Source organism: Medicago sativa, chromosome 6 (genome assembly GCF_051527215.1).
Source record: "Medicago sativa cultivar Bolivia chromosome 6, Bolivia_mono, whole genome shotgun sequence".
NCBI lineage: Eukaryota > Viridiplantae > Streptophyta > Magnoliopsida > Fabales > Fabaceae > Medicago > Medicago sativa.
The window spans coordinates 12,980,966-12,996,829 of NC_140754.1; the positions used below are offsets into that span (position 1 = coordinate 12,980,966).

Below are 15,864 nucleotides of genomic sequence, written 5' to 3' on the forward strand. Positions count from 1 at the left end.
AGCATCGTCGTCATCAATTGATGCGATTTTCCAAACCCTAACAAATCTTCATCATCATTTTCCTCCAATTCACCTCTCTCTGCAAAACCCTAACTTACCAATCAGTCTCTTCTTCTTCTTCAATTTTCACTCATCCAAGCTTCCATTCAACTTCTCAACTCACCTTTTCTTCAATTTTCACCTCTCTGCAAAACTCTAACTCACAATGAAATGGAAGAAACCTTCGCAACAAACAGTGGCAGCAACACATTCAGTTCTACCTGACGAGTGTTGGGAGTGTATCTTCAGATTCCTCGTTAAAGACGATTTGGATTCTGTATCCCTTGTCTCCAAACGGTTCCTCTCTGTCTCGGACCATCTCCGATTCTCAATCAATGTCGAAAGTGAAACACTCCCTATCCTCGGTCGCCTCCTCGAAAGGTTCACCAACCTCAAATTACTCAATCTCCACCCATCAGACATCATCAACCATGACCTCAACAACCTTTTCTGTAATATCTCTCATTTCCCATTGAACAAACTCACATCGCTTGATATCTGCTATCTACCCTCCTTTCCCTCAAATGGGTTTCGAGTTTTTTCACAAAAGATTACAACTTTGACCTCTCTCACTTTTTTCTACAGTTTTCTTAGTAACAACGACCTATCACTCATTGCAGAGTGTTTCCCTTTGCTTGAAAAACTCAACATCTTTCAACCTTTCGCTAGAGTACCTTTCTCTAGAGTAAACCACATTAACTTTATTGAGGGAATGTACTCTCTGTTATCCAAGTGTCAATGTATACAACATTTGGATCTTAGTCACGCTTATTTTCTGAAGGATCAACATGTTGCCGAATTTTGTTTGTTTCTTGCTGGTTTGAAGTCCATTCACCTTGGTTCTTGCTGTGATCTCACAGAATCAGCCTTGTGTTCACTCGTAAGAAATTGTCCTTCACTTAGTGAGATCAAAATGGAATACACTTGTATTGGGAAAGAGAGTGCAGTGAGTTCTAATATTTTGAGGGATTTTGTTGGTGTAAGCTCTCAACTGAAGTCTCTCTCTTTGGCTCGCTGTGGGCACTTGAAAGATGAAAACATCATATTGTTTTCTTCCATTTTCCCCAATTTGGAGCTGCTTGATTTGAGTGGTTGCGATCAAATATCTGAAGGCATTTGTCAAGTTTTAAGGAGATGTTGTAAGATTACTCAGTTAAACTTATTTGGATGTTCAAGAGTGAAGCTACTTGGGATAAACTTTGTAGTCCCCAAGCTAGAGGTGTTGGACTTGTCATATACGAAGGTTGATGATGAAACACTTTATGTCATCTCAAAGAATTGTCCTGGGCTTTTGGAACTATTACTGAAAGGTTGTGAAAATATCACACCAGAAGGAGTGAAACATGTGGTAGAAAACTGCACACAATTGAGAAAAGTGTATTTGGGGGGTTTTCATATTAGTAACGAAATTAGGGAACTCTTCTCGCGTCGGGGATGCCTTCTTTTCAAGTATTTTTCTGCCGACTTTTGAACTTTGTAAGTTGCTTTTGTTTTTAGATTTAAGTCTGAGAAATTACTTTTTTATAATGTCTACTCCCATATGTGCATTTATGATAAGTGAATGGTTGCGAGTTGTTGTACATTCAAACAACTCCCACACAAAATCAACGCTCTTCAAATTACCCTTCAACATTGTTCAACTGTTTAGTCAATGGTTGCGAGATCATGTCCTTCAAACCCTTTTGGTGAACGTTCACTAGCAATTCTGGTTCAATTTGTCATCATTGTTTCATTTGTTTGTTGTTGTTGTTGTTGGAACTAGTATCGTACGTTTGATTTATTCCGCTTGCTTAAGTTTGATCGCATCAGTGTAGTAATATTATCTCACTTGTTCACTAGTTTTGCTTGTTTTGATGTCTGTCTAGTAATTGATCAGTTTTTTGGATGGGGTTTACTGCACTGCCGTGGCTGTTATATAGATATATGACATAGCAGCTTCAATTGATGCAGATTAGCTGATGTAGTTTCAATTTAGGGAGTGTTGGTGTCAGTGTAGTGATTTTGTCTTGGTGTAGCGATGTAGTTTCAATTTATGGGGCTGCTGTTTGGTAGAAAGGTTATAATAATGCCTCGTCACTACTCTTCTTTATCTTATATTCCCCAAATGAACAAGTTGTTGCGCCACTTTTTGTTGTTGTACCACTACCGCACAGACTTTCTTTCGCACATCATATGATTTTGTCAAGTTTTCTCTTTGATATCCTAATATATGTATAAAATTTTCTTTTTGGAATCCAGACGGGTTTGTGTCCTTCTAATAACACATGTAATTTAGGTATATAGAATAGGATCCCAAGTCATTATGCTTCCATCATCAAAGTTCTGATATCTAGCTGTTGGGTCTTTATTTTTGCGGTTGTGATTGTTAATTGGGTGTAGGCTTCACAGCCAATTGAGTGACATTTGAAATAATGTTGATTCATTTTGTGTATGCTACAGGTTACCGGAGATCGATGGAAGATTGCAGTTCAAAGAAATTTAAGCAAGTTTGGATTAGTGTGAAGTGTTCCATCTGATCTGTTGAGTGACAGATTTCATTAATCTTGTTACTGTTTATTCTGACTACTGGGGTTACTTATGTTTTCATTTGCTAATGAATTTGATGAAATGTATCAACCTTAGGTTAGGTCCATAGGTTAAATTAGTTTCCATCTTTCAAGAGCTTCTCAAATGAGACAATAATTTGTTACTTTTACTTGAAAAGAAGCCTTTATAAGTTTGTAAGCGATTATGTATAGAAAAACTCAGATCAGGGAGCTTCTATTATGTTTGTGAATCCATGTCATATTGGTTTCAATCTGTTTGAAAGGTATCTACATATTATGTAAAATGGCGTCGTGTGAGATACAAAAACTTACATTGCTTTCATTAAGTAAAATGAAGAATCTTGTCAAGTTGAATGAATAGTTGCCAGGCTTGTGCAATTACTCAAAATACAAACAAATATACAATCATTGCCTAGCTTAGACCATGCAATCTGCCTACATATGCTTCTACCTTGTCACAACTAATCAAGAACATATACTATATGCAACAAGTTTGGCATTCATATCAGCAACATAAAGTTCATGAACTAATATTTAATATAAGTAGTACAGCTGAAAGTTGTTTGATAATAAGAAAAGTGCAAACTCTTTGAGGAGGTTGCTGCAAAGAAAGCTGCAAGTAATGACTTGAAATACAAATTAGTAATACTAATTCTTGAAACTTTTTATAAAGTCCTGCAACCTTTTTTGAAGTGATATTAAATTTTGTAGTCTCTGACCTGAAAGTTTCTTACTTGGACACACATGACCGCACAATGTTGTAAGATCACTTCGAAAAAGGTTAGGCACCCATTTGTACAAGTAAGAAATTTTCATAAAAACTAATAAACTTTGATATTAGTGATTTGCAACTTTCATATAGGCCTTAACAAGAACCCACTAGATAAACCAAATAAACATTGATTTACATATGCAAATAAATTTCATAAAAAAAGAGAGCATACGAGATTCTAAGGCTGGAGCTACAATGTTTTCTAATTTGTTCTAACTCGCAAAAGCTTAAAGGAATGAAAAATAGTATACTTTTTGAATCATATAAAAAAATAGAATTATTGCCTTCAAAATTATATGGAATTCAACTTCAAATTGAACAAACAGTCAATTTAACCCTTAAATTATTACTCTGACATCGGTTTAGTCCACAAATTATTGATATAAATCAAAAGGTCCTTAAATTATTCTCTTGTTCAACGATTATAGTTTAGAGACTAAATTGATGTATTTTTCTATAATTTAAGAATTCACAAACTAAATTGCTGAGAAAGTGATAATTTATGTATAAATTGTCTATTCATTTTAAAAAGTCCATACATTATTATTTTTGAAGGATTATTCATTTTTATTTTTATTGTTTTTGGTCAAACAATCTCTTAACGTGATGAATGATTATTCTCTTAACGATTATTGTTTTTGAAGATAAATAAATGATGAATCCAGAACTAAAACTCTAAACCTTACATAATCATATTGCTCTCTTAACGTGTAACAAATGATCATAATAGTCCTTCAATGTATCAAAATTCCAAAATAGTCATTGATTGTGCACTTGATTGTCGAAATAGTCTCTAACGTTAAAATAGTCTATCATTAATTTGTTCCATATAGGAACTCCTATGCCAATAAATAAGTACTTATAGATACTGATACAACATGACAAATGAGAGATCAATAATATAATATTAATAAAACATTTTAACGTAAATGACTATGTTGATTAACATAGTGTCAAATCAAGTACTATTTAGAAATTTCAATACATGAAATATAATGTGATTATTCCTTATAAATTCAGAGATCAAAATACAAGGGTTAAATATATTTTTGGTGTCTATAAATATATCAACTTTTCGTTTTAGTCTCTCTACAATTTTCCTTCAACTTTTTGCCCCTATAAAAATTTCAATAATTACTTTTGGTCCGTATTTTTAAGTTAATTTTGTATTTTTTTAATGAAATTATGGAGAAATGTGTAGAATATTGTAAAATCTTAAAAAAAAATAGATTTTTTTTTTAAAAAGCACAAATTAAATATGAATTCTTAATCGCCAAAAATATAAAAATTCATATTTAATTCATGTTTTGTTAAAAAATTCTATTTTTTTTGGAGAGATTCTTATAATATTATAAATTTTCTGCAAATTTTTATTCAAAAATATGAATTCTACATGTGAGTTGAAGATGCCAAAACTAAAGATGGAAATTTTTAGAAACTAAAAGTTGAAGAATTTTTTTAAAATGACTAAAATAAAAAGTTAAAACTAAAAAAAATATTTAATCCAAAATACAATGTGTTATTCATTAACTGGGCTATGATATCTTACGATGAGAAGTGAACATTGACAAGTTGAGATAGCTATTTGGGGCCGTATGGATTAACTTATTTTAGAGTTTATAAAAAACAGCTTATGTAAATGAATAAATTTTTATGTATTATTTATAAGTTTTTAAAGTAATTTATGAAAAAACAGTTTATGAAGATATAATTTTCATTTGTGAGATAAATTAAAATAAAAACTTATTTATTTAAATAATTTATTTTTGATAAGTTCAAAATAAGCTCAATCCAAAAGGACCTTGGTTTTGAAGTAGACAAACGACATGGTTTTTGATTTGAAAGCATTTAGGAGCGAACTTTACCATCTTCATCATCATTTTCCTACAATTCTCCTCTCTCTTTCTTCTTCAATTTTCACTCATCCTAGCTTCCATTCAACCTCTCAATTCACACTTTCTTCAATTTTCACCTCTATCTGCAAAACCCTAACTCACAATGAAAAGGAAGAGACCTTCACAAGAAACAGTGGCACCTACACATTCAGATCTACCTGACGAATGTTGGGAGTGTATCTTCAGATTCCTCGTTAAAGACGATTTGAATTCTGTATCCCTCGTCTCCAAACAGTTCCTCTCCATAACCAACTCTCTCCTATTCTCACTCACTGTCGAAGATGCAACGCTTCCTATCCTCGGTCGCCTCCTCGAAAGGTTCACCAACCTCAAATCCCTCAGTCTCTACCCATCAGACATCATCAACCTTGACCTCAACAACCTTCTCTGTAAGATCTCTCATTACCTATTGAAGAAACTCACATCGCTCAAGATCTCCAACCTACACACTTTTCCCTCGAATGGGTTGCAAACATTTTCACAAAAGATTACAACTTTGACCTCTCTCACTTGTTCCTACTGTTTTCTTCGTAACAACGACCTATCACTCATTGCAGAGTGTTTCCCTTTGCTCGAAGAACTTGTCATCAATAACCCTTTAATGTTCAAGTATTGCAACCCTTCAATAACCAACACGCCCACCAACTTCATGAATGGAATGTACTCTCTGTTATCCAAGTGTCGATTTATACAACATTTGGATCTTTACTGGGCTTCTTTTCTGAATGATCAACATGTTGCCGAGTTGTCTTTGTTTCTTGTTGGTTTGAAGTCCATTGACCTTAGTTTTTGCTATGATCTGACAGAATCAGCCTTGTTTTCGCTCATAAGAAAGTGTCCTTCACTTAGTGAGATCAAAATGGAACGCACAAGTATTGGGAAAGAGAGTGCAGCGAGTTCTAATTTTTTGAGGGATTTTGTTGGTGTAAGCCCTCAACTGAAGTCTCTCTATTTGGCTCGTTGTGAGCACTTGAAAGATGAAAACATCATATTGTTTTCTAACATTTTCCCCGATTTGGAGCTGCTTGATTTGAGTGGTTGCCATCAAATATCTGAAGGTATTTGTCAAGTTTTAAGGAGATGTTGTAAGATCAGGCATTTGAACTTATCTGGATGTTCAGGAGTGAAGCTCCTTGGAACAAACTTCGTAGTTCCCAAGCTAGAGGTGTTGGACTTGTCATATACGAAGGTTGATGATGAAACACTTTATGTCATCTCAATGAATTGTAGTGGGCTTTTGGAACTATTACTGAGAGATTGTGACAATGTCACAGAAAAGGGAGCGAAACATGTGATAGAAAACCGTACACAACTGAGAAAAATGTATCTGGGGGGTTTTCATATTAGTAACGAAATTAGGGAACTCTTCTCGCGTCAGGGATGCCTTCTTTTCAAGTATTTTTGTGCCGACTGTTGAACTTTGTAAGTTGCTTTTGTTTTTAGATTTAAGTCTCTGAGAAATTACTTTTTTTATAATTTCTACTCATATATGTGCATTTATGATAAGTGAATGGTTGCGAGTTGTTGTACATTCAAACAACTCCCACACAGAATCAACGCTCTTCAAATTACCCTTCAACATTGTTCAGCTGTTTAGTCAATGGTTGCAGATCATGTCCTTCAAACCCTTTTAGTGAACGTTCACTAGCAATTCTGGTTCAATTTGTCATCATTGTTTCATTTGTTTGTTGTTGTTATTGGAACTAGTATCTTATGTTTGATTTATTCAGCTCGCTTAAGTTTGATCGCATATCTGTTGTCAAAAGCGGCCGCGCTGACCACTATAGCGAAAAAGTCACGACCACTGCGCCAGGCCGCATCGGCGCGTGTCACAAGTGGAAAGCGGTCAAAGCGGACCTGTCAATAGTAAAAAAATAACTTGTACTAGTTGTATATAATTGGTATTGGCAATTTTCGATTTTGCTATCCCTTTTATTTCATATTATGAATACTTCATGAAATTTTGAGTAATGTTTAACGTATTTTAGTATTTCTTTTTTAATAGTATGATATTTAGTATTAAATTTATTAGTGGCCGCACCACCGAAATAACGTCCGCCGCGCGCCGCGCAAATTTTTGTGTTGGCTGCGCCGCACCAATTTTTGTGTTGGCCGCGCCGCGCCGTATTTACCGCATTGACAGCAGTGGATCACATCAGTGTAGTAATATTATCTCTCTTGTCACAAATCTGTCAAAAATGTTTTAGACTTGGAAGAACATTTCTCTTTACTGGTTCTGTAACTTCTATTTGGTGTGTTTTAGTCTAGTGGTAGTTGGAAGATAGTTTATTTCATTAGCTAAATTACTTAATTGCTACGTAATGACTTAATGACTTTCACCTCAACCACACAGGAGAATCGGGAGTATGATATTTGAGAAAATCTGTTGTTCAATTTGTGGATTTGTGATTACCAAGGAAAAGCAAAATAAGTAGAATGCCAATAATTTTTCAAAAGCAATTTTCATTATGATAGTTTTTCTATTTTGGTTACTTTACAAAGGTTTTGGTGACATTATAGATGTTGCAATATTGCTTAAATAACAGAAAGAGTATTATATTGTGTACTTTTTTGAATTTGTTTATCTGGATTCTTTCATGTTAGTAAATAGTGTACTACTTTTACAGTAGTTGGATGCTACTCTCTACTTCATTTGGATGAATATATATATCATAACAACAACATTGCTTCATATATGTTTCTTTCCAAAGATTAATTGCATTTGATTCTGTGAAATATTGTTGCAGTAGACAAATAATTGGTCAACTGCTTTCTTGCTGCATATGACTGACCTGATATATCTGTTTGGGACTTATGTTTACTTGTATTTCCTTTGAGACAACCTGAGTTTGTATGTATTGTATTAGCACAAAATGTATGATATTGTGTTGCTGCATTGTAGACTACCTAGGAACCATAGTTGTGTTGTTATTTCAGTGATATCCTACACTATTGGTTATGCACGTACACTTTTGTGCGCCATAGAATAGCTATAGTGTTTGTGACTGTTTTACGAGCAAATTTGACTTAACTATATCCGTTGGCTTGATTAAAGGCAGGCACAACAACTAATTACACATGTATGACATAAATGCCTTACTTCTATGAGTAAGGATCCTCTCTATTTCGCAAAAGAAATTGAGGTGTCTATTACAATAGTTTTAAAATAATAAAATGGGATTAATGCACACATTTTTAGAATTTGTGACTTAAATTGAATATTTATACACCAAATCTATAATAATGGAGATGTCTATTTATTTTAAGAAATGGAGAGGATCTCTACTCAACTTATTTCAACAACTTCTAAGTATGTGGCTGTGTATAAATGTACCCTTATCATAAATACCTCAACACTCATAACAGATCCCAAATTTCATTTAATTTAGATATTTCAAGTAATTAGGATATTTCTAGTAACAACATAACTGAATTTTTAATTTTTAAAATTTGCATATAGTGGCAATCCTTGTTATTAGCCTCATTTCCCTTGCAGTCAGTTTTTATTGTTCGCCAGGACAAGCTCCAATGCCATATCAGAGAAGTATCAATTATTACTTGAAAAGATGATTCAAAGCAAAACTTAACCAAATCGAATTTACCATATGCATTCATATGGGTGTGTCATATTCTCATTCCGGTATACCTGTATAGGTTACTCATTAGAAAACAAAAAAAAGGCATTCTGATATGCTGCATGTTTTTTAGTGAGCTGCTGTCAAGTTTTGTTTGTGTTAATGTCTAGTAATTGATCAGTTTTTTGGGTGGGGTTTACTACACTGACGTGGCTGTTATATAGCATATATGACAGCAGCAGCTTCAATTGATGCATATTAGCTGATGTAGTTTTAATGTAGTGAGTGTTGGTGTCAGTGTAGTGATTTTGTCTTGGTCTTTTCTGCACTCTGTGATTCTGTCTTGGTGTGGTGATGTAGTTTCAATTTATGGGGCTGCTGTCTGGTAGAAAGGTTATAATAATGCCTCATCACTACTCTTCTTTATCTTATATTGGAAAATGAACAAGTCGTTGCTCCACTTTTTATTGTTGTACCACTACCACACAAATTTTCTTTCGCACATTGTATGATTTTGTCAAGTTTGCTCTTTGAAATCCTCATTAATATATGTATAAAATTTTCTTTTTGGAATCCAGATGAGTTTGTGTCCTTCTAATAACACATTTAGTTTAGGTATATATGAATAGGATCCTAAGTCATTATGTTTCCATCATCTAAGTTCTGGTATCTGGCATTCTGGCTGTTGGGTCTTTATTTTTGCGGTTGTGGAATTGTGGTTGTTAATTGGATTTGGGATTCACAGCCAATTGAGTGACATTTGAAATACCGTTGATTCATTTTGTGTATGCTACAGGTTACCGGAGATCGAGGGAAGATTGCAGTTCAAAGAAATTTAAGCAAGTTTGGAATTAAAGAAAATGTGTCTTGTTGGATTAGTGTGAAGTGTTCCATCTGATCTGTTGAGTGACAGATTTCGATAACCTTATTACTGTTTATTCTGACTGCTGGGGTTACCTATGTTTAATTTGCTAATGAATTTGATGAAATATATCAACCTTAGGTTAGGTCCATAGGTTAAATTAGTTTCTGGCTTTCAAGAGCCTTTCGAATGAGACAATTATTTGTTTCTTTTACTTGAAAAGAAGCCTTTATAAGAGTGTAAGTGATTATCTATATAAAAACTCAGATCAGGGAGCTTCTAATATGTTGAACAGTTGCCAGGCTTGTGCAGTTACTCAAAATACAAACAAACTATATAATCAATGCCTAGCTTAGACCATGCAATCTGCCTACATATGCTTCTACCTTGTAACAACTAATCAAGAACATATCTATATGCTACATAAACTATCAAGTTTGGCAAATTCAGCAGCAACAAGTTTGGCATTCATATCAGCAACATAAGTTCATGAACTAATATTTAATATAAGTAGGAAAACTAGAAGTTGTTTGATAATAAGGAAAAGTGCAAACTCTTGGAGGAGGTTGCTGCATAGAAAGCTGCAAGTAATGACTTCACAATGTCTAATTCTTGAAATACAAATTAGCAATACTAATTCTTGAAATTTTTTATAAAGTCTATGTTCTTGCATATTGTGTGCCTGCAACCTTTTTCGAAGTGATCTTAAATTTTGAAGTCTTTGACCTCAAAGTTTCTTACTTGGACACGCATGACCTCACAATGTATCATCACTGTGAAAAAGGTTAGGTTCCCATTTGTACAGGTAAGGGATTTTCATAAAAACAAATAAACTTTGATATTAGTAATTTGCAACATTCATATAGGCCTTAACAAACAAAAAAAAAAGTGGTATTAGTATTTTGCAGCCCCTGTCAATTTAGTTTTTGAATTAGTCACAAAAGAGAGCATTGATTTCCTGTCAAAAAAAAAAAAAAGAGAGCATTGATTTACATATGCAAATAAATTTCATAAAAAAAGAGGGCATAAGAGATTCTAAGGCTGGAGCTACAATGTTTTCTAATTTGTTCTAACTCACAAAAGCTTAAAGAATGAAGAATAGTGTACTTTTGAATCATATAAAATCACAAAAGCTTAAAGGAATGAAGAATAGTGTACTTTTGAATCATATAAAAAAAATAGAATTATTGTCTTCAAAATTATGTGGAATTCAACTTCAAATTGAACAAACAGTCAATTTAAACCTTAAATTATTACTCTGTCATTAGTTTAATCTATAAATTATTGATATAAATCAAAAGGTCCCTAAATTATTCTCTTGTTCAACTATTATAGTTTAGAGACTAAATTGATGTTTTTTTTTCTTCATAATTTAAGAATTCATATATTAAATTGCTGAGAAAGTGATAATTTATGTATATATTGTCCATTCATTTTAAAAAGCCATACATTATTATTTTTGAACGATTATTCATTTTTATTTTTTATTTTTTCTGTCAAACAACCTTCATTTAAGGTGAATAAGTGATGAATTCACAATTGAAACTCTGATCCTTACATTGTGCAATGTTCTTACATAGTGCAATGTTATACTGAATTAGAGCCCGTTTGGATTGACTTATTTATGAATTTATGTAAAACAGTTTATGCAAATAAATAAATTTTTACTTATTATTCATAAGCTTTCAAGGTACTTTATAAAAAATCTACATATGAAAATACAATTTTCATTAGTTAGAATTTATGAATTGACATATTAACATAAAAACTTATTTAATTGTATAAGGTATTTTTCATAAGTTTTAAAATAAGTCAATATAAACAAACCCTTATAACATCCACAATAGTAGTAAACTAATAATGACTTCAGAAATAGACCCCACGTGTACACATCATTTATTTATAATTTTTTAATAAAATTATTTATTAAAATATTATAAATAAGCGGGATGATGGTTAGAGAAACTCACCTTTAAGATGAATAAGAGGGATGTCTGAGGTTCGAACCCGACCTCTACATGTATTATACATTATTCATTACCAAGTGAGTTAAGCTTAGAGGGACGTGTACTGAGTTCTTTATGTGTGCATTAAAAAAAAACCTAAAGATAACCAAAATATCATGAATTTGATTAGGGGTGTACATGGGTCGGTTTGAGTTGCGTTTGACCAAACCCAAGACTCGAACCATATATGGTACTTCAGTTTGGGTGAGGTCAAAAAACCACCTGTTATACTATTGGGTCGGTTTTGACAAACCAACTAATTTTCGGTTTGAGTTTAGTTGGGTAGTGAGTCACCCAAATTATTTTTCTCTATTTTGTTAATATTAAATAACTAATGACATATCCTCGTATATAACTAATGGCGTGAACCTTTCGTATCCCACTGGTGTGGATAACAAAAGACACGACTTAAACATGTTTTAAATATCTCGAAACTGATAATAAATACGTATCGATCCCATTTTTAACATGTAAATAATTTGCTGGGTCAGTGGTCTACCTGTTAATATTAACATAATATGATAATCATTATTCATGTCATATTCATATAGCTAGTTTTCCCGTATTAGCATGTCATAAATCTATGTTATATTGCACACCATTGGTACATCTTATTTTATATTATCCCATAACCCGTACAAAGTTAAACTCTTAATTCTTTCTCAATGACACTCTATTGAATCAAAAAATATTTAGAGTGTAATAACTTAATTCATGCCTCTTTTCATATGAGTTATGAAATCAAAAGCCAAGTCCATAATCTTTAAAAAAGGTTCGGTATTTCTGAAATTGAAGTGAGGTAGTTAGGTGATTGAAGAGGCCAGTTTAAGGATTGGATTTTGAAAGGAATTGATGAGAATTTGAATCAGATCGCATGCGAATAATCTCGGTTGTAATCCAGTAAAGTTTGAATTTCGAGTTTGAATATTTTTTCTAGAGGGATAGAGTGTAACATTCCAAATATAATGAAGAGAGTAATATGGGAAATACGCATTGGAAGTCCAAAATCACAAAATCATTTCTCCTCCTCCCTTTCTCTGTTCTTCCAGCCGAGAGTTTTCTCTCTTCCTCAGTCCTCACCCATAAGGGCAATATGGGAAATATGAAAAATAAGTTTTTGACAGCTTTTACATGAGATAAAATTCATGGAAGTGACAACCCTTAGCATTTCTTCTCCATGGAAGTGTATGTGACCTTTTCCCCAATTTCTCTTTTTCCTAATTTCCTAATGTGTAGTTTTCGGTAATTAAAGGTTTGTTGGATTGATAGGAGCTGCTGTTGAATATGGATTTGGAGAGATAAGCTTAATCTGATTCAGAAGCTGATGGTGAGTTCTATATTGAGCTTGAATTTGATTAGATAGAAATGGATTTGTTATTTTGGTTATGGTGGAATTTTAAGAAATGTTGCTTAAAATTTGTATAGACCTAGTCGTAAATACTTGTGCAGGAATCGTTTTTGAGTGTGAATTAAACCATTGAAAAATAGACAAAATTTAACACGAAATAGGCTTTGGAATGGACTAATTCAGTTATGTTATGATGGAGAAAAATGAGTTACTAGTTTCAGCTGTTGAATCAAAAATTCTGCACTAATATAGTTGGAATGTTTATGTTATAATTTTCGGTACAGTGGTCTGTTATTTAATATTGTTTTTTTTTTTTTTTTTTTGTTTTTGTAGGAAACTATTGTTATCACTCTCTTCGCACTTTTGAAGTTTGACATATCTATTTGTGAACATTGAGAAATTGGAGGAGGCAAACGACATCGTTTTATTCAATTTTCACCTCTCTGCAAAACATCATATTGTTTTCTTCCATTTTCCCCAATTTGGAGCTGCTTGATTTGAGTGGTTGCGATCAAATATCTCAAGGTATTTGTCAAGTTTTAAGGAGATGTTGTAAGATTAGGAATTTGAATTTAACTGGATGTTCAAGAGTGAATCTACTTGGGATAAACTTTGAAGTTCCTAAGTTGGAGGTGTTGAACTTGTCATATATAAAGGTTGATAATGAAACACTTTTTGTCATCTCAAAGAATTGTCCTGGGCTTTTGGAACTATTACTGAAACGTTGTCAAGATATCACACCAGAAGGAGTGAAACATGTGGTAGAAAACTGCACACAATTGAAAAAAATGTATTTTAGGGGTTGTCATTTAAGTGACCAAATTAGGGAACTCTTCGCACGCATCTTTGAGATGACTTCTTCGCACGCATCTTTGCGATGACTTTTGAACTTTGTAAGTTGCTTTTGTTTTTAGATTTAATTGTCAGAGAAATTACTTTTTTCAAATGTCTACTCACAAATGTGCGTTTATTCATGCATGATAAGTGAATGGTTGCGAGTTGTTGTACATTGAAACAACTCCCACACAAACTCAACACCCTTCAAATTAACCTTCAACATTGTTCAGTTGTTAAGTGAATAGCTGCGAGATCATGTCCTTCAAATCCTTTCAGTGATCGGTTGCTAGACAACCATCATCTTTTGTAGTGTATGCATCTCATGTCTTTTCACTAGCAATTTTGGTTCAATTTGTCATCATTGTATCATTTGTTATTTGTTGTTGTTGTTGTTGGAATTGGTATCTTATGTTTGATTTATTCCGCTTGCTTATGTTTGATCGCATCAGTGTAGTAATATTATCTCGCTTGTCCCAAATCTGTCAAAAATGTTTTAGACTTAAAAGAGCTTTTCTCTTTATTGGTTCTGTAACTTCTATTTGGTGTTGTAGTCTAGTGGTAGTTGGAAGATAGTTTATTTCATTAGCTAAATTACTTAATTGCTATGTAATGACTTAATGACTTTCACCTCAACCACACAGGAGAATCGGGAGTATGATATTTGAGAAAGTCTGTGGTTAAATTTGTGGACTTGTGATTACCAAGAAAAAGCAAAATAAGTAGAATGCCAATAATTTTCAAATGCGATTTTCATTATGATAGTTTTTCTATTTTCGTTACTTTACAAAGGTTTTGGTGACATTATAGATGTTGCAATATTGCTTAAATAACAGAAAGAGTATTATATTGTCATTGTGTACTTTTTTGAATTTGTTTATCTGGATTCTTTCATCTAAGTAAATAAATATATAGTGTATTACTTTTACAGTAGTTGGATACTACTCTCTACTTCATTGTTGCAGTAGACAAATAATTGGTCAACTGCTTTCCTGTTGCATATGATCTGTTTGGGAATTATGTTTCCTTGTATTTCCTTTGAGACAGCCTGAGTACGTATGTATTGTATTAGCACGAAATGTATGATATTGTGTTACTGTGTTGTAGACTACCTAGGAACCATAGTTGTGTTCTTATTTCGTGATATCCTACACTATTGGTTATGCACGTACACTTTTGTGCGCCATAGAATAGCTATAGTGTTTGCGACTGTTTTACGAGCAAATTTGACTTAATTATATCTGTTGGCTTAATTAAAGGCAGGCACAACAACTAATTACACATGTATGACATAAATGCCTTACTTATATGAGTTAGGATCCTCTCCATTTCCCAAAAGAAATTGAGGTGTCTATTACTATAGTTTTAAAATAATAAAAGGGGGTCAATGCACGTATACATTTTTAGAATTTGTGACATAAACTGAATTTTTAATTTTTAATATTTGCATATAGTGGCAATCCTTGTTATTTGCCTCATTTCCCTTGCTGTCAGTTTAGTATTTGCCAGGATAAGCTTCAAAGCCATATCAGAGAAGTATCACTTATTACTTGAAAAGATGATCCAAAGCAAAAATTAACCAAACTGAATTTACCGTATGCATTCATATAGGTGTGACATATTCTCAGTATACCTGTATAGGTTACTCATTAGTAAACAAAAAAAGGCATTCTGATATGCTGCATGTTTTTTAGTGAGCTGCTCTCTAGTTTTGCTTGTGTTGATGTCTGCCCAGTAATTGATCAGTTGATGCAAATTAGCTGATGTAGTTTCAATTTAGTGAGTGTTGGTGTCAGTGCAGTGATTTTGTCATGGTCTTTTCAATTTATGGGGCTGCTGATTGGTAGAAAGGTTATAATAATGCCTCGTCACTACTCTTCTTTATCTTATATTCCCCAAATGAACAAGTTGTTGCGCCACTTTTTGTTGTTGTACCACTACCACACAGACTTTCTTTCGCACATCATATGATTTTGTCAAGTTTGCT

At 33.1% G+C, this 15,864-nt stretch overlaps 2 protein-coding genes across 4 annotated transcripts in view; both read left to right on the forward strand.

Moving 5' to 3' along the window:
- Positions 1-15,864, forward strand: part of LOC146912954 (uncharacterized) — a 50,319-nt gene continuing 34,455 nt past the window's right edge. Inside the window, exons 1-2 of one of the 2 annotated variants that reach the window (XM_085716261.1) lie at positions 1-1,515; positions 2,479-2,869. In XM_085716261.1, coding sequence (XP_085572387.1) covers positions 206-1,510 — 1,305 coding nt within the window. In that variant the 5' untranslated portion in view covers positions 1-205 and the 3' untranslated portion in view covers positions 1,511-1,515; positions 2,479-2,869. Of the gene's footprint in view, positions 1,516-2,478; positions 2,870-15,864 lie in introns of those variants that run through there. The other variant, XM_085716262.1, reaches the window with a different exon arrangement.
- LOC146912955 (uncharacterized) overlaps positions 5,193-15,864 on the forward strand; it is a 51,187-nt gene continuing 40,515 nt past the window's right edge. Inside the window, exons 1-2 of one of the 2 annotated variants that reach the window (XM_085716259.1) lie at positions 5,193-6,674; positions 9,624-9,974. In XM_085716259.1, coding sequence (XP_085572385.1) covers positions 5,356-6,669 — 1,314 coding nt within the window. In that variant the 5' untranslated portion in view covers positions 5,193-5,355 and the 3' untranslated portion in view covers positions 6,670-6,674; positions 9,624-9,974. Of the gene's footprint in view, positions 6,675-9,623; positions 9,975-15,864 lie in introns of those variants that run through there. The other variant, XM_085716260.1, reaches the window with a different exon arrangement.